The sequence below is a fragment of the Rhinoderma darwinii genome, chromosome 6 (genome assembly GCF_050947455.1).
Source record: "Rhinoderma darwinii isolate aRhiDar2 chromosome 6, aRhiDar2.hap1, whole genome shotgun sequence".
NCBI classification, from domain to species: domain Eukaryota; kingdom Metazoa; phylum Chordata; class Amphibia; order Anura; family Rhinodermatidae; genus Rhinoderma; species Rhinoderma darwinii.
This window is the reverse complement of record NC_134692.1, coordinates 110191759-110211294: the sequence shown is the minus strand read 5'-3', so window position 1 is coordinate 110211294 and position 19536 is coordinate 110191759. Positions and strand designations below refer to the sequence as shown.

Sequence of the window (19536 nt, the reverse complement as noted above, 5' to 3'; positions counted from 1 at the left end):
AGAAGCAGATAGTTTCTTTTTCTTTCTCTTTCTTTATTCTTCATATCGGCCGGAGATGTCTTCAAGCAGCACGGAGGCTGAATTTCAGCCGGATACCGCCATTTGCAGTTCTCAGCGGACTGGGAGCCGGGGATCCATACGTTGGGGGGGATGTGGGGATTTCTTTTGCTTCTCTGGACTCCCACTTATAGTAATGGAAATTTGTTTATAAGCTGACCCGAAAAAGGCGAGGAAGGGTTTGGATGGGTCAAGTTCGCAGTGAGTTGGTACTCTGGCTATAGATATGTTTGTTTTGTTTTTTTTTAAAAATATGAAAGTTTGCTTTACCTTATATTTAACATGTGAATGCCTATTATGCTCAGGGTTGATATAGGTTAAGGGGTTGAATGTCTGGATATATATTTTCGGAAATGCTGTGCCTTCACGACGGTCTGCTGTCCCCCTGTTAGCAGTCTTCCTTGACTGCCTAGTCGGTAGACTATGTTCGGTACTATTGATATCTTGTGTATGTCTTATTTTTGTTCTGTCTTTTACCCCCTTCCCTTTCCTTTCTTTCCTATTTCTGACCTTTGTCTCTATGGCGGGATCCTAACACGCACATGGTTCTACCTCCTGCTCTATGATGGCGGCCATGGAATCTGCTAAAACCTTTAGCTTACTCACACATAATGTGCAGGGCCTTAATTCCCCGATCAAGCGTCGAAAAGCTTTCTTGTATTATAAATCCTCTCATGTTGATATACTATTTTTACAGGAAACGCATTTTTCTACCTCCTCTGCTCCATCGTACTTTCATAAACACTACTCACAAAAATTTTTGGCTAGTGCCTCTACTAAGCACAGGGGAGTGGGCATATGGTTGTCTCGGTCGGTCCCGTTTACACCTCACAACACGATCTCTGACCCGGATGGCAGGTACATCCTGGTCTCGGGTCTGTTACATGAATCTCCAATAACCTTTATTAACTACTATGCCCCGAACTCCAATCAACCGGCGTTCTTCCAGGGTATGTGGCGCAAGATCCATTCATCGATAGAGGGCCCGATAATCATGGGTGGGGATTCTAATATCGCCTTGGACGCGTCCATGGATAAATACCACGCATTCAGGGTGCGACTTATACCTCCTACGTCAACCAGCATACAAGTAGCACGTTTCTTCCATTCGGTGGACGTCATAGATGTCTGGCGGGATTTTAACCCCACAGCAAGGGATTATACTTATTTCTCCTCAGCCCATAATATCCACACCCGTATTGATCATGTTATGATGTCAACTAGCTTACTCCCTAAGGTCACGGATGCTAGGATTTTAGCTACACCCTGGTCTGATCATGACCCGATTGTGGTTCGGTTGTCAGATTTATGTGGGAGACCGCCTATCTCCTCTTGGAGATTGAATGAGTCATTACTATCGGATCAGGAGATAGTTAAAGAAATCCAAAGGGAATTGGACACATATTTTCTACTTAATAAGGCACCAGACACCTCAATTATGTCCAATTGGGCGGCTCACAAAGCAGTGATTAGGGGGAAATTCATCCAGATAGCTTCGCGTAATAAGAAACGGTTGAAGGAGGTTCTGGCGTTAAAGGAGAGGAAGTTTGCGGACCTGTCTAAGAAATTTAAAACAGACCCCTCAGCAGTTATTAAAGCAAAATTAGCAGAAGCTAGAACAGAATTAAATTTATGTCTGACAAGTTGGGCGGAAAAAAGTCTGCGTTGGTCACAACATAAGTTTTTTACACAAGGGGATAAACCGGGAACATTACTCTCTAGACGCCTCACGCCCCGATTTAACACCTCAACACCACCGAAACTGCGATTGGCGGATGGATCTTTATCACAGAATCCCACAAAAGTTGTAAAGGCCTTTCAGGATTTTTATTCAGCGTTGTACTCAGCTCCACCTCAGTTTGATAAAAATAAGGCTAGGGTCTTGTTGGAAAAAACATTCCCTACTAAACTTTCCCAAGGGGATAGAGAAACACTGGATGCTGAATTTAGATTGGAGGAGGTATTGGATGTTATTAAAAATCTGAAGGCTCACAAAGCCCCGGGGCCAGATGGGTTTTCCTCAGGTTATTACAAACACTTTAGGGAGGTCCTGGCCCCGCACATGGTTGAATTGTTCAATGCTTATCGGGAGGGTAACAATTTGCCCCCTTTTTCGAATCTAGCCTATATACATCTTATCCCCAAGCCTCATAAGGATCATACAGATCAGGCTAACTATCGCCCGATATCCCTTCTTGATGTGGATCTTAAGATTATGACAAAAATTCTGGCGGTTAGATTGAATTCATTCCTAGCCACATATATACATAAGGATCAGGCGGGATTTATACCCCTCCGCCAGGCGGAAGACCAGACGAGACGGGCTGTGGACATTATCTCAGCTGTTCGTTCGGGGTGGGATGGCACTTCCGGACGTCAAAGTATGTTATTAAGCCTTGACCTTCAGAAAGCCTTTGACTCGCTATCCTGGGACTATTTGTTTTATGTCCTTGAGAGAATGGGCTTCGGTACGGGTTTTTTGTCTATTCTTAAGATCTTATATTGTCTTCCTACAGCAAAAATAAATTCTAGGGGATTTATGTCGGGAGCTTTTCCAATATGCAGAGGAACGAGACAGGGGTGCCCGCTATCGCCTTCCCTGTTTGCGCTGGCTATTGAGCCATTGGCCAACCTCATACGAGATTCTCCCGACATTAGGGGGGTGAAGGTGGGAGGAGTAGAACACAAATGTGCCTTGTTTGCGGATGACATACTGCTTTTCATATCGACACCTCTCACATCATTGCCGAATCTCTTTCATATTCTTGATCAGTTTGGCAAGCTGTCTGGGCTTAAGGTCAATCACTCCAAGTCGGTGGCAATGAATCTTACATTGCCAATAGGGGTAGTGAAGCTCCTAAAAATTAACTTTGATTTTCATTGGGATGCACGTAGATTGACGTATTTGGGTATTAAATTGACGCCTACCATAGAGTCCCTTTACGAGGACAATTTCCCTCCACTTTTTCAACAAATAGCTACGGATCTCACTAGATGGTCCCCTCTTAATCTTTCATGGTTTGGCCGCATTGCCTCCATCAAAATGACGATATTGCCCAGATTGCTATATTATTTTCGCACGCTCCCTATTGTGGTCCCTCAGAAGGCGCTTAGACAAATCCAAGGGCTCATCATGGGGTTTATTTGGGGTTCTAAAAGACCGAGAATACAGAGACAAACTTTATTCACCCCTAAAACGGCGGGGGGTCTGGGGGTTCCCAATATCCAACAATACTATCACGCAGCACGTCTGGCGCAATTTACAGATATGTATGCGAGACCATACTGCCCCCAGTGGACGCAAATTGAGACGGCCGCATGTACCAGTTTCCCGCTGGAAACGCTACTGTGGATGGAGTCCTCGGACAGGCCTCCGGTTCTCTCCCCTGTGCTTTCTCAGATGTTACAGCTGTGGGACTCGCTTAGAAAGAGATTCCATATTAAATCACCCCATAATCCGCTCATGACCATCACGGGTAATTCTGCCTTTCCTCCGGGTCTGCGTAGAATGGAATTCCGGTGGTGGCTCAATAAGGGGTTTTACAGGATTAAGGACTTTTTTGTAGGGGGGGACATCAGAACTCTGGATTACTTTAAGGACTCACACTCGATGCCCCCATCGGAGCATTTTAGATATATCCAGATACACCACTTCTTGTTGAACTGGAAATCCAGGAGGGGGGACATCAGCACATTGACCACTTTTGAACGGCTGTGTTGGCTTTCTGGCTTACGACATAAAATTTCCACGATATATTCCGATCTGGTTACTCCGGAAGGTAAACTCCCTTACATGACACGATGGGAACACGATTTAGGTACGGGAGTGGAATTGGAGCAGTGGCGGGAGATGGCATGTACGACCTCAAAACTATCTATCAATACATCCTTGGTGGAAGCGGGTTATAAAGTATTAATGAGATGGTATATGGTCCCTACTCGTATAGCTCGCTTTAACCCATTGGTGGATAAGCACTGCTTTAGACAATGTGGTGCGGAGGGTACACTAATGCATATTCTATGGGAGTGTCCAGTGGTTGCCACATTTTGGAACCAGGTATACCAGCTTATTAACACAGTGATCCAAGTCAAACCCCCCAGGGATGTGATTACGGCTCTGCTATGCGGTCCTATTCCCGAGGTTCGGGCCCCCGCATGTAAATTTCTCCGATATGTGTTTTTGGCAGCTAAAATAACTATTGCTAGGGCCTGGCGAACATCCACGTTGTCTATGGATATGTTGATCGCTAAGATCTCATGGATAATGGTTAATGACCGCCTAACACATCTGCTGGCGGGTACATTAGACAAATTTGATGCCATTTGGGACCCATGGAGGAACCACACATTTTCGTGAATACATAGAGATGGTTAGGAGACCCTTCTACCCTACACCTTTCCTTCCCCCCCTCCTTATCCTTCTTTTGTTTATTGAGTGTGTTTTGTTTTTCTCTCTTATATTTTTTCCTTAGAGGCCATGTTAAGGTTCTCTATAAAGCAATGTGATGTCAAGATTGGTTACCTATGTTAGTAATGAAGACATTTATATACTATATATTTGGCAGAAGTGTTGACATCATGAATGATATATAATGTGAGATTTATTGGAGACCATGTTGGTCTAATACTTTGTTTAATTGTATTATTGATATGCAAAAGTTGAGACTCTGCGAGTCTGTGTTATTATTATATTACAAAAAACTGTTTAATAAAAAACTATTGAAAACAAAATAGTTACTAGTTCACATTTCCCATGTGTCTACTTTAGATTGGCATCGTTTTTTGAACATTTTTTTATTTTTCTTGGACGTTACAAGGCTTAGAACATAAACAGCAATTTCTCATATTTTTAAGAAAATTTCAAAAGCCTTTTTTTTAAGGTACCTCTTGAGTTCTGAAGTGGCTTTATGGGGCCTATGTATTAGAAACCCTGATAAAACACCCCGTTTTAAAAACTAGTCCCCTCAAAGTATTCAAAACAGCATTTAGAAAGTTTTTTAACCCTTCAGGCATTTCACAGGAATTAAAGCAAAGTGGAGGTGAAATTTGCAAATTTCATTTTTCTTGCTGAATTTCAATTTTATTCATTTTTTTTTCTGTAACACAGAAGGTTTTACCAGAGAAACACTACTAAATACGTATTGTCCAGATTCTGCAGTTTTTAGAAATGTCCCACATGTGGCCCTACTGCGCTCGTGGACTAAAACACAAGCCCTAGAAGCAAAGAAGCACCTAGTGGATTTTGAGTCCTCTTTTTTATTAGAATATATTTTAGGCAGCATGCCAGGTTTGAAGAGGTGTTGAGGTGTCAAAACAGTAGGAATCCCCCAATAGTGACCCCATTTTGGAAACTACACCCCTCAAGGAATTCATTTAGGGTTGTTGTTACCATTTTGACCGCACAGTTTTTTCACAGCACGTATTTGAATTGGGCTCTGAAATGAAAAAAAATGTCATTTTTTCCAATAAAATGTCATTTGTGATCAAAATTTCTTATTTTCACAAGGAACAAAATACCCCATTTTGTTGCCCAATTTGTCCTTAGTGTGGCAATACCCCATTTGTGGTGATAAACTGCCGTTTGGGCCCATGGGAGGGCTCAGAAGGAAAGGAGCGCTATATGTTTGTTGGAGTCCAGATTTTGTTGGATTGGTTTTCGGGTGCCATGTCGCATTTGCAGAGCCTCAGAGGTATCAAAGCAATGGAAACCCACCAAAAGTGACCCCATTTTGGAAACTACACCCCTCAAGGAATTCATTTATGGTTGTTGTTAGCATTTTGACCACACAGTTTTTTCACAGCACCTATTTCAATTGGGCTGTGACATTAAAAAAATGACATTTTTTCCAATAAGATGTAATTTTTTACCAAAATTTCTTATTTTCACAGGGAACAAAATACTCAATTTTGTTGCCCAATTTCTCCTGAGTGCATCAATACCCCATTTGTGGCAATAAACTGCCGTTTGGGCCCATGGGAGGCCTCAGAAGGGAAGGAGCGCTGTGTGTTCTTTGGAGTACAGATTTTGCTGGTTTGGTTTTCGGGTGCCATGTCGCATTTGCAGAGCCCCAGAGGTATCAAAGCAATGGAAACCCACTAGAAGTGACCCCATTTTGGAAACTACACCCCTCAAGGAATTCATTTATGGGTAATGTGACCATTTAGACTCCATAGTTTCTTCACAGAACTAATTTGAATTGGGCTGGGAATTAAAAAAATATATATTTTTTCCAATAATATGTCATTTTAGCTCAAAAATTCTTATTTTCACAAGAAATAAAATACTCCATTCTGTTGCCCAATTTGTCCTGAGTGCGGCAATACCCCATTTGTGGTGATAAACTGCCGTTTGGGCCCATGGGAGGGCTCAGAAGGAAAGGAGCGCTGTGTGTTCTTTGGAGTCCAGATTTTGCTGGATTGGTTTTCGGGTGCCATGTCGCATTTGCAGAGGCCCAGAGGTATCAAAGCAATAGAAACCAACCACAAATGACCCCATTTTGGAAACTACACCCCTCAAGGACTTCATTTATGGGTGTTGTGACCATTTTGACCCCATAGTTTTTTCACAGAACTTATTTGAATTGGGCTGGGAATGAAAACAAAATTATTTTTTTCAAATAATATGTAGTTTTGGCTGAAAATTTCTTATTTTCACAAGAAACAAAATACCCCATTCTGTTGCGCAATTTGTTCTGAGGGCCGCAATACCCCATTTGTTGTGATAAACTGCCATTTGGGCCCATGGGAGGGCTCAGAAGGAAAGGACCACCATTTGGCCTACTGGGGATTTTCTAGTGCGAAGTCATGTATGCAGAAGCCCCTGAGGTACCAGAACAGTTGAAACCCCCAAGAAGTGACCCCGTTTTAAAAACTACACCCTTAAGGCATTCATCTACATGTGTAGTGAGCATTTTGACCGGAGACCTACACCCCATAAACTGTAATGTGGGTTCTCCCGGATATGGCAATACCCTACATGTGGCTGTTATCAGCTGCCTGGACACACAGCAGGGCCCAGAGGGGAAAGACGAGGGGGGATAAGCTGTGTGGAGTGCATCAGGGTAAGTAAAATTGGGGTAAATTATAAACCAAGGGATGTATGATAAATTTTAAAACACTTTCATACAGAGCTCTGGTTATTCGGGACACGTGTCACATTGATATATTGTGTCCTCCCTTACCCCCTCTTATAGCAGACTTTGCACCTCTTTTGACTTTTTCCCTTCTTGCCAGTTTGGGGAACTTCTCCTGGAAAGTGTTGCCCTGGTACGATGCGTGTGGGCTCGCTTCCAGAAGTACTGGGTGCCCCCCCTTCTTGGTCCCTAAAGATTAGGTTCTTGATAATCACCTCTTGAAATTCCAGGAAAGTTCCCGTCTGGCCTGCACATCGACGTAGCATGTACGCATTGTACAATGCCATCTGTATGATGTGCCCGGACAGCTTCTTATACCACACCACATGGCGCTGTAGGGCTTCAGGGCTTGATCTTACAAGTCCATCCCTCCCATGTACCTATTGTAGTCCAGGATGCAGTCTGGTTTGGGGGTGGCCTTTCTTTCATATATCCTAAACCTGTAGGTATACCCTGATGCACTCTCACAGCTTATACATCTTCACGCCATACCTTGCCCTCTTACCCGGCAGGTACTGGCGGAATTGAACCCTCCCTTTAAAATGTACCAGGGACTCATCAATAGAAATACACTTCTCAGGGGTGTATGCTGGGGAAAACCGGGCACTGGAACGGTCTAATAGGGGTCTCCGTTTATACAAACGGTCAAAACTGGGGTCATCTCGGGGTGGGCACGGCTCATTATCAGTATAATGTAAGAAGCGAAGTATTGCCTCATTTATTTATTTTTTTTAGGTTCCAGTTCAGTTCTGAAGTTGCTTTGAGGGGCCCATATATTAGAAACCCCTATCAAACACCCCATTTTAGAAACTAGACCCCTCAAAGTATCCACAACAGCATTTAGAAAGTTTATGAACCCTTTGGATGTTTCACGGGAATTTAGAGCAAAGTAGAGGTGAAATTTACTTTTTTTTTTTTGTCAGAAAATCCTCTTTATACCATTTTTTTTATAACACAAAAGGATTTATCAGAGAAACGCAACTTAATACGTATTGCCCAGATTCTGCAGTTTTGAGAAATATCCCACATGTGGCCCTAGTGCGGTAATAGACTGAAGCACCGGCCTCCGAAGCAAAGGAGCACCTAGTGGATTTTGAAGCATCTTTTTTATTAGGCACCATGTCCGGTTTGAAGAGGTCTTGTGGTGCCAAAACATTGGGAACCCCCCAAAAGTGACCCCAATTTGGAAACTAGACCCCTTGAGGAATCCATTGTAGTTTTCTTGGGGTGCATGCGGCTTTTTGATCAGTTTTTATTCTATTTTTAGGTAGCGTGGTGACTAAAAAACAGCAATTGTACGATTGTTTTTTTTTTCGTTTTTTTTTACAGCGTTCACCGTGCGCTATAAATGACATATTCACTTTATTCTGCGGGGCGATACGATTACGGCGATACCAGATGTTTATAGTTTTTTTTTATGTCTTATGGCGTTTGCACAATAAAATACGTTTTGTAAACAATCATTCACTTTTTGTGTTACCTTATTCTAAGAGCCATAACGTTTTTATTTTTCAATCAATAAAGCCGTGCGAGGACTTATTTTTTGCGTAACGAACTGTAGTTTCGATCAGTACCATTTTTCGGTACATGCGACTTTTTGATCTCTTTTTATTCCATTTTTTGGGAGGTGAAGTGACCAAAGAATTGTGATTGTGGTTCGGTTTATTATTTATTTTTTTTACGGCGTTCACCGTGCGGGATAAATAATGAAATAATTTTGTAGTTCAGGCCGTTACGGACGCGGCGATACCAATTATGTATAGTTTATTTGTTTGTTTATATATTTTTATTAATAATAAAGGACTGATAAGGGAAAAAGGGGGATTTTTACTTTTAATACTTTTAAATCTTTTATTTTCTTATTTTTACACAACTTTTTTTAACTTTTTTTTTACTTTATTACTTTGTCCCACTAGGGGACATGAGGGCAGGAGGCCCTGATCGCTATTCTAATACACTGCACTACATGCGTAGTGCAGTGTATTAGAACTGTCAGCTACTCACTGACAGCAAGCATAGTGGGTCCTGACGTTGTCAGGACCCACTAGGCTTCCGTCTATGGCATAGCCGGACGCCATTGTTTGGTGTCCGGTTGCCATAGTCACCATCGCCGGCCGCTATCGCGTAGCAGGCCGGCGATGGCAGCTTAACCCCTAAAAAGCCGCGATCTCTATAGAACGCGGCTTTTAAGGGGTTAATCAGCGGGGACACAGCGATCGGTCCCCGCTGTAGGAGCTGTGACAGCTGCTGAACAAGACAGCAGCGTCACAGCTCCTGTATGTGTCGGGAGGACGGCCGAAACGGCCGTTACTCCCGAGACGTACTATTACGGCATGGAGCGCGAACGATACAGCTGCCATGACGTAATAGTACGTCAAGGAGCGGGAAGGGGTTAAAAAAATGTGATAAAAAGTGATCAAAAAGTTGCATCTACTCCAAAATGGTACCGATAAAAACTACAAGTCGTCCCGCAAAAAAAAAGCCATCATACAACTGCATCGGCGGAACAATAAAAAAAAAAAATTATGGCTCTTCAAATATGGAGACAAAAACAAATAATTTTGAAAAAAAAAAAAAAAAGTGTTTTTACTGTGCGAGTAGTAAAACCTACAAAATCTATACAAATTTGGTATCGTTGCAATAATAACAACCCGTTGAATAAAGTTATTGTGTTATTTATACCACACGGTAAAGGACGTAGATTTAGGGCGCAAAAAAAGTGTGGCGAAATTTCAGGTTTTTTTTCTATTCCCCTCCCCAAAAAAGTTACTCAAATAATATGTACCCTAAACTGGTGCTATTAAAAAATACAACTTGTCCCGCAAAAAACAAGACCTTATACAGCTAAGTCGACGCAAAAAAAATTAAAAAAAAAGTTATAGCTTTTCGAATGTGACAATGGAAAAACTATAAAAATTGCTTGGTCATTAGGGCCCAGAATGTAAACAGGGGGAAGGGGTTAATATGGCTTTTTAGGACCTATGGATGTCAAAGAGTGTCTACGAGCCAAAGCAGAGAGCGTCACCCTTTTTGGAGCACCCAGCCTCTCCGTGCATTACATGGTTGGCCATATCGACACCATGAAACACTAAACTACATTTCTAGCCAGATGCAGCTTTCCCTGAGAGAACAACTGATCCCCAAGATTAATTATATTATAAAAAAAAGTTTGTCGTCACGGGATGACCCTTTTAATAAAAGTTCAGTTTCAGGTACTGTATATGTAGAACCGTATTTAGCAAGTTTGAAGATATCGAATTGCTAGATACGATATTTACAAAGCTCACTCCCAGCCTAACAAAAATCCTCATAGCAGGTTGAGTAATGGAAATTGTTCCTATAATCCCATAATTGAAGTTAAAAGTTTTGAAAGTTGTGGTTCTCAAGTAAGTGGACCCCAGCAGTCCATTTTTTTATTTTTTTTCACGTACCCTAAAAATGGGCAAGTCTGGTCTGCAAAAAGAGACCAGAATAGGACATGCTGCGAGTTTTCCGCAATTGACACATGCCCTGTGAAAAAAAACCGGATGTGTGAATAGCCCCATTGACTTATATGGGTCAGTGTGCTGTCCAGCTCTTATAACGGACAGCACAAGGACGAGAAATACATTTGTTTGAATAAGGCTTAATAACCAAGGCTGTAAATAACATAGTACATGCTTTAATTGTTGTCTATTTGCATTTCGCCAGCCATATCTCTAAATTTGGTCATTGACCTGGCTATAGGAGGCCTCACTTTATGCTGGGGGAATTCTAATCATAGTGCCATTTGGGGATACAAAAGCATTAGTGTGTAAATTCCGTATTCTTTTACGCGACGCGGATACAGAAAAAGCGATTTTCATTTTTTGTATACCGTTTATGGTTTACACGAACTAAACAGTTCAATCCATTCTTCAGGATATTACGGTTGTGGGGATATCTAATACATTCACGTTTTTCGTTTAAAATAATTTAAATGTAGAATTTGCGTATATCTTGGCACCTAAGGGTATGTGGGCGCGACCTCTTTTCAGACGTAATGGAGGCGTTTTACACCTCGAATTACACCTGAAAAGATGGCTCCAATACTTCGGCAAACATCTGCCCATGGCTTGCAATGGGTCTTACGATGTTCTGTGCAGACGAGCTGTCATTTTACACGTCGCTGTCAAAAGACAGAGCGTAAAATTACGGTCGCGTTAAAGAAGTGCAGGACACTTCTTGGGACGTAATTGGAGCAGCTTTTCATGGACTCCAATGAAAACCAGCTCCAATTACGTCCAAAAAAAGACGCCACGAAAAATGCGTGCACTTGTAAAAAAGTCTGAAATTCTGGAGCAGTTTTCTCATGAAAATCTATGTCTATACAGGGGATTTGGAGCTCTGTATCAGAAAAACAGAGCTACTTCCGCTAAAAATATATATAGAGAAATTAGTCAAAAAATATCGGACCAAAAACGACATGATAAAAGGGTGAGATGAATTTTAATTCTATTGCTTAAAAAAAAAAAAAAAAGGGGGAAAAATAAAAACCTTGTTTTTATCGAAAAGCGGTCTTATAACCCCAAAACACGTGGTCTAGAAGAACCAAATGAATAACCATGAAGCTAGTGGTGCATTTTATTGATGCTAGAGGAGGAAGCGCACTCGGCCTATTCTTCTTCGGCAGGTTGGTTTTAAGGAATGATTGCTATTTTAATTCCGCATCTATGTCTTTCTCCTTTTTTTTGTAATAGAAGAAAATTATTTATATCATAGCAGCCAATTGATTTGAAATGAAGTGGTAATCTTTATTTACCGTCAGTCTAGATCTACTATATGTGACAGCAGAAGGGCACAATGACATAGAAATAATAACGGATAGAGAAAGGAGGTAAGGTGGACAGGGTAGACAGCTATCTGATGCAAGGGTGAAAACTGAAGATTTACCATCCTAATATATCCTGTGTCACATATTCAAGTACCTTCCTGCCAAGGACAAAATAAGGACACCGCCAGCAGTTTATTTATTTTACTTCCGTTTCTCGTGAATGCAATTTAAAAGGGTTTACTTTGCCTCAGAGTGCATTATTAAGCGGATCTACAGAAATGCCCTAATTTGCTAGCAGGCATAGCTCTTTCAAAGGTTTAGAAGGTCAATTCATGTAGAAACTTAAATGCTTATAGGGCGTCAGGACAAAGCACATTTATTTATTTTAAGGCAAGGCTTTGAACGGGATGGGCTCCAAATGCTGAAAGCCATTCCAGTAATGCAAAGATCAATAAAGTCCCTTGTGCTAAGGGTTAGGGAGCAAGAATGAATAATGGATACTGATATACCTGAAATTGGCATGGAGCACTTTGTTGTGAATACAGTTCAGTTTATACGAGGACTTTACTAAAATTGTGTGTGTGTGTATGAAAGACAACATGGGAGGGTGTACTTGTTCATCCGGCATTTAAGCAGTTAGGACTGGTTCACAATGGGACACTCAGTGCGGTTGAGAAACACAACTATCTCACTTAATAAAACATTGCAACGGAGTGGTTTACTGCAAAAACACATCCTGCTTTGTGTGTGCTAGCAATGTGTTGTTTATTATCTATTTAAAAACCAAACAGTTTTCACATCAAGTGGTCAGGGTGATTATCCTAGTACGCTGCTTTTTTACACATTGTACCAGTAACATGGCTGTACACTTAGGCTATGTTCACACGGGGTATTTTGCCGAGTTTTTTGCCGCGGAAACCGCGTCGCAAAACTGGGCAAAAACGGCCCGAGAACGCCTCCCATTGATTTCAAATGGGAGGCGTCGGCGTCTTTTTCCCGCGAGCAGTAAAACTGCCTCGCGGGAAAAAGAAGCGACATGCCCTATCTTCGGGCGCTTCCGCCTCTGACCTCCCATTGACTTCAATGGGAGGCAGGAGAAAGGGTATTTCTCGCTGTTTTATGCCCGCGGCGCTCAATGGCCGCGGGCGAAAAACGGCGCGATAATCGCCGCGAAAATCGGCGTGCAGGGAGAGGAATATCTGCCTCAAAGTTCCAAACGGAATTTTGAGGCAGATATTCCTCCCCCAAAATACTCTGTGTGAACATAGCCTTAGCCAGAGAGAAGGCAGAAGTGGTTTTTCTCCACTTTTCACCACTTCTGCTTTTCTATCGTCCTATTGCACGCAAAGAGAATATAGAAAGTGGTAAAACACATACATATTAGCTACCTCAAGCATTTCCAGAAGGCTCAAAAATATTGCAATACAAAACTGATGGCTTCCAATGACTGACACTACTATGCAGGGCCGGAGTCAGCACCCGGCGAAGCCGGGCAAGAGCCGGGGTGCACTACCATTGGGGGGGCCCACTCGGCCACAGGGAGAAGCCGCTGCCGTCATGGCTCCTCCAGGAGTGGAATCCCCGGCCAGTGTCTTGCCGGAGATCCTGCTCCTAGAGAGAGCCCCTGTCTAGGAGGTGGCGTAACTACCACTGTAGCAGCTACCACAGGACCCGCAGCATGAGGGGGCCCGTGCCGCCCGCCGTCATGGCTCCCCCATGCCCAGTGGCCCCGCTAGCAGCCGCTATGGCTGGTACAGTGGTAGAGCGACATCACATTCAATAGTAGCCGTGTCCTTCGGACGCAGATACTATTGAACGCTATGGCCGAGCAGTGAGGTATTTCCCCGCTCTGCCATTTACTATGCTACAGACTCCCAAGCAGAGCGCTAGTAGCATATATGGACAGTGATGTCAGGAGCAGAGCAGTGTCCCAGGCAGAGTGCTAGTAGCACTCTGCCCGGGACTTTGGCTCTGGGGTTGCCCCTGACATCACTATCCATATATGGACAGTGATCTCAGGGGCTTCCCCACAGCCGGAGTACCGGAGCAGAGCCTTTACTAGCGCTTTGCCTGGGACACTGCTCTGCTCCTAACATCACTTTCCATATATGGACAGTGATGTCAGGACCAGAGCAGGAGTCCCAGGCAAAGTGCTAGTAGTGCTCCGCCAGGGACTATGGCTCTGGGGTTGCCCCTGACAACACAGTCCATATATGGACGGTGACGTCAGGGGCTTATCCTGAAGTGGAATCCCCAGCTAAAGCGTCGGAAATGCTCTGGCTGGGAATTCCACTCCTAGACGGATCCCCAAAGGCGCTACCTACATGGAGTTAGGCACTACCAGGGAGGGAGGCTGTGTGGCACTACTAGGAAGGGAGGCTGTGTGGCACTACCTGGGAGGAGGGGGCTGTGTGGCACTACCTGGGAGGGGGCTGTGTGGCCCTACCTACAGAGGGCCCTAAATTTATGGGGGCATAAACAGGGCCTGATGTCTATATGGGGGCACAAAGTGACGTTTTCTGCCATTTTACTGCCGCCATGAGCTCCCCCATAAAGGGGCCTACTAAGTCTGTGCCACCCAAGGGCCCACATAAACCTGGAGACAGCCCTGTTACTATTCATCGAGCGCCTCTATTTCTTTATGTAGCTGGTACTGCCAATTCGCCACTATTCTACTACTAGTTTTAATATGGTTAGAACCAGTATCCAATGGCTACTATCTAACTAGAACTACTTTTTAGGTGCTTCTCTCTGGCTCACGGTATCATATGGATGTTACTATATAGTTGGGATTACCCTTTGGTAGTGCGGTCAGTTAACTGCATGAACGTCTGTGGATGCGGTTTAGACAATATGATATGTGCCATGACTTTGTGGGCACTGTATGGCACGTCCAGACGTGGCGGAGGAGCCTATTATCCGCAGCTGAGTTTTCCGCAACGTCTGAACCAACTTGCCTAAAAATGTATTGAAACAACTGTATAAAGCGGCCGCTGGAGAATTCCACTGCAGACTGCCCGCAGTGGAATTCCACAGCAATTGCGCCACGTCTGGACGTGCCCTTATAATTACTATGTTGCTCTACTGCATGGGACAGCAGATGGTAGATCAATACATGCATTCAGTTCAAGTAAATCCCATGTCATAAAAGGCTAATGTATAGGACATTTCAGGAAAAACTCTACCAGATTCATTTATTTTACATGCTGCTTTTAGATCTCAAAGTTAGATCTGTTATTAAAGGGGTGGTCTCACTAAGATCACTCCTTTCCATATTTCCTTTATGACGGCATTTGGACATCATAGAGGGGTATCCCCCACTCGGGACTCGACTCTGCGAGCCAGAGTTGAGAGGCGATCAGCGGCATCCTCTCTGTATTACATGGACAGCCGTGTAATACTACATTTGGTTGGCCACAACGAAGCAATAGGAACTGATTGCTGAGGGTTTCGAAAGCCAAACACGCAAAGATCAGCTGATTGCCGGACCAGCTTCATTTCATAAAGGGATCAGCATTTGTAGCTAAAATAAGGGAAAATTATTGGGATTTTTAGATCAAATCCTGCTCATCAGTTGTATTACTTTACCCATTTAAACCCATTTAAACCTTGTTAAATGCCGTGGTCAGTAGCTACCGCGGCATTTAAATAGTTCGAAAGAGGGGGGGCGGCGCCAAAATCACTATTTTTTGGTCACATCATCTCCCACAAAAAAATGGAATAAAGAAAGTGATCAAAACGTTGCATGAACCGCAAAATGGCAGCAATTAAAACTACAGCTTATCCCACAAAAAATAACCCTTCATACCACTTAAATCGACGGAAAAATAAAAAAACTTATGGCTCTCAGAATTTGGCGACACAAAATAAATTAAATTTTTTACGCTTAGTTTTTTACTTGTAAAAGTAGAAAAATATAGAAAAAATATATATATATTTGGTATCGCCGTAATCATATTGACCCGCAGAATAAAGTTAACATGTTGTTTTAATTACACAGTAAATTCCGTAAAAACGAAAGGCAAAAAACAATGGAGGAATTTTTCCCGTTCCCTAGTATATTATATGGCACAATAAAACGGTGCTACGAAAAACTACAATTCGTCCCGCAAAAATCAAGCCCTCGTAGTACTATATCGACGGAAAAATAAAAAAAATGTATGGCTTTTGGAAAGTGGGGAGGAAAAAAAAGAAAATTAAAATCTGAAAGTTGTTTACGACGAGAAGGGGTTAAAAAGCCAGACATTGTTCACCTGGGTGCGTCAAGCATATGTTAAAAAAATTGGATATTTCCCAAAGCCAAGTCATGAACTTTGCATATTATCTGGGCTGGAGTTTGGCAATAAATATTTTTTGTGTTTTTTAGTTTTTTTTTAACACCTTCCCGACCGCCCACTGTCTTTTGACGTCAGGTGGTGCGGGTGCTTAATCTACAGAGACGTCTTTTGGCGTCGCTGCAGATCAGGCTGATGAGCGCTCGTGTGAGCACTCATCCTCTAAGCAGGAGCTGTTACTAACAGCTCCTGATCTTAGAGCAGCCTCCTGAACACAGCTGGGGTCGGCAAACATTCGGACCCCAGCTGTGTAACCCTTTGATTACCGCGGTCCGTGAATTTCCCTCTTTGATCGCATCACCGGGATTCCAGTGATGCGATCAAACACTGGGGAATCCCTCTGCAGTCAGCCCTGGGGACCTACAAAGGACCCCAGGGCTGTCTGTTCCGTGTGCCTGCTGTTCGGGCACACTATTTGCTGCCCGATCAGCAGCCTGTGTCATAGTGACACAGTGTAATGTATTAGCGTACAGAAGTATGCTAATACATTACAAGTAAAAAATAAAGTTACAAATAAAGTTTTCCCTTGATGGGATTAAAAAAAAAAAAAAGTAACAAAACAAATAAATAAATAAAAAAAGTGCCAAAAGTCTTTATTTTGCATAAAATACATTTTATTGCCCCTACACTAAATAAAAACAAAAAACCTATGCATATTAGGTATCTACACGACCGTAATAACCTGAAGAATTAATCTAATGGGTTATTTAGCGTGAAACGTGAACGGGATAAAAAACAAAAAAACTATTCCGAGAATCGCTTTTTCCCATAATTACGCCGTAAAAAAAAATTGTTTTACCCCCAAACTGTGGGAAAAATAAAATACCATTTCTCTCGAAAAAAAAACAAGGCCTCATACAGCCACGTCAATGAAAAAATAAAAAAGTTATGGCTGCTGAAACGCAGAGAGGCAAAAACAGAAAAATTTAGCTGGTCATTAAGGTCTTTTCAGGCCCGGTCATTAAGGGGTTAATCAAATCGTTTTTATTGACACGTGTTTTCATGGTATACAAACAGGTAACATATGAGACAATAACATCCCCGTCCACTCAAACCCTCCTCCTGTCCAATCCCACCCACTTGCAAAGGGCAATAAATATGTTTGAACAGAATATATTACATTGAATCCATATTCAATAACCTGTAAGCCATAGATTATATTCTGTAGTAAAGAAGGTATTCAACGGATTGTAAGTGAATGGCTGGCAATGGAAATAATATTGGTCTGCTTATAGAAAAACCAAAAAGGTGCAAATCATGAGATCTGAGATGAAGCCGAGACGTAACCAGTTGAGAAAAAGCAAGCAAATATAGATCATGTATAGTACAACCAAGCTATACGGTTATGGCAGTAACTGCAGTCAAGTCCTTTTATATCCAACGGTCCAAAAAACCTTTTGGCCGAGCATAACCCTAACAGCCACTTTGTTTAGCAGGGTCCAAAGACTGGAGAACTACTTCATCTAATACTGTGCCTGCCAAAGACATCAAAGGAAGGTGGCCACGGACAATTTTGTTTTGCTAACAAATTGGTAGCCCAAATGGGTAAGAAAGTCCCACATTTTTTATGAACCTGAAGTACACTACTTTGATAGTCAAGGGATAGGGGTATGGGTGGGCTGCTTGGGTTAACCACAGTTCTACATTATTTATTTATTTTTTTAAGGTTTTTAGTGGTCTTCGTCTCTCATTGAATCTCTTTAATCTGATTTTCTGTAGTCATTATCGACATCATGAAAATGTATGCAGCATAAATCTTCAGGCTTTTGCAACAATGCCTAACCTATAAACTACACAAACAAAATCAATAGTAATTGCTATACTACTTAAATAATCAATACTAAAGAAAAAAAAAATGTTCTAACTATATACAAGAAATTCAACACACAAAAAAAAAAAAAACAACAGCAAAGTCTTCAAAGTGTAAAGCCGGGCCACAAAATATGGGAAAAACTATGGGAAAGGCATAAAGCTCTGTTAATATTCGGAGGTGACTATAGAAAGTCCATCGACAGCAACATCAAAAACATTTTGGCCTGCCCCTACCACACACACCTTAGAAAGAAGCAGTAACTTACCTGGGATAACAGGTACAAGGAAACTTGCGGACTTATTCTTGGACGGTCTGTTGACTAAAGTTTATAAAAAAGAAAAAAGTTTTATAATTAATAGGAGCATTATTTAGGCCGGATTCACACGAGCGTGTTCGGTCCGTGATATACGGACCGTATGTCGGCAGTGTTGCCCAGACTGAAGACACTGCAGGGAGCCGGGCTCCTAGCATCATAGTTATGTATGGCACTAGGTGTCCCTGCCTCCCCGTGGAACTACTGTCCCGTGCTGAAAACATGATTACAGTACGGGACAGTTGTCCTGCAGCGAGGCAGGGACTCCTAGCATCGTACATAACTATAACGATAGGAGCCCGGCTCCCTGAAGTGTGTTCGGTCTGGGAAATACTGCCGACATACGGTCCGTATATCACGGACCGAACACGCTCGTGTGAAGTATAATTTCAGATTATTAAAACTTTAAAAACAAATAGCAAGAGATATCAATGCGAATCTGTTCAATATAGTTAATCAGCCGAGATGACTCCATTTCTCCTCCGTCCTCCCACACATCTATTTTCCACATTCCAGTGGCAGTTTCCTCCATGTGCTATCGTATACGGCAACTATTCAGCTTAATAGGAGCTGAAAACAACTGCACAGGGATTAGTGGATGAAGCAGGCATTCAGATTTTGGCAAGTACCTGTGTGTGGGGGGGGGGGAGGGGGGTGTGACTGCCATGTAGACATAGGCCACTGTAGACTATATTTTCTGGGGCAGGAGGGGGGCGGGTCAATTGCTAGTACTATAATAATAATTTTGTACAGAATGGAAAGACTAATGGGTTTTGTCAATATGAATTAGGCCCCATTCACATAACGCTTTTGGCCTACATTTAACGTATATGGCAGGAAACATATGTATGCTTTGAACACATACCATTTTAGCCTATGGGTGACAGATGCAACGGTTAAAGTACCGGTCACAGGCATACATCACCCATTGGCTATGATGGCACCCGTTTAACATATACATCATGAAATACTCATGACATCCGTCACCACAGCTCCATTGTTTAAAAACAGTATGAATTTTTTACTATTTCATACTAATATATACCGACGCATGACAAAGGGACATTCTAATGTTTTAGTCAGGCTAACGTTAA

General features: G+C 42.4%; 1 protein-coding gene across 12 annotated transcripts in view; it reads right to left on the bottom strand.

Annotated features, from left to right (window-relative positions):
- Positions 1–19536, bottom strand: part of CLEC16A (C-type lectin domain containing 16A) — a 327820-nt gene that overhangs the window by 252014 nt on the left and 56270 nt on the right. For all 12 annotated transcript variants that reach the window (XM_075830097.1, XM_075830102.1, XM_075830099.1 and 9 more), the window contains one exon: positions 18395–18448. In XM_075830097.1, coding sequence (XP_075686212.1) covers positions 18395–18448 — 54 coding nt within the window. The remainder of the gene's footprint in view (positions 1–18394; positions 18449–19536) is intronic.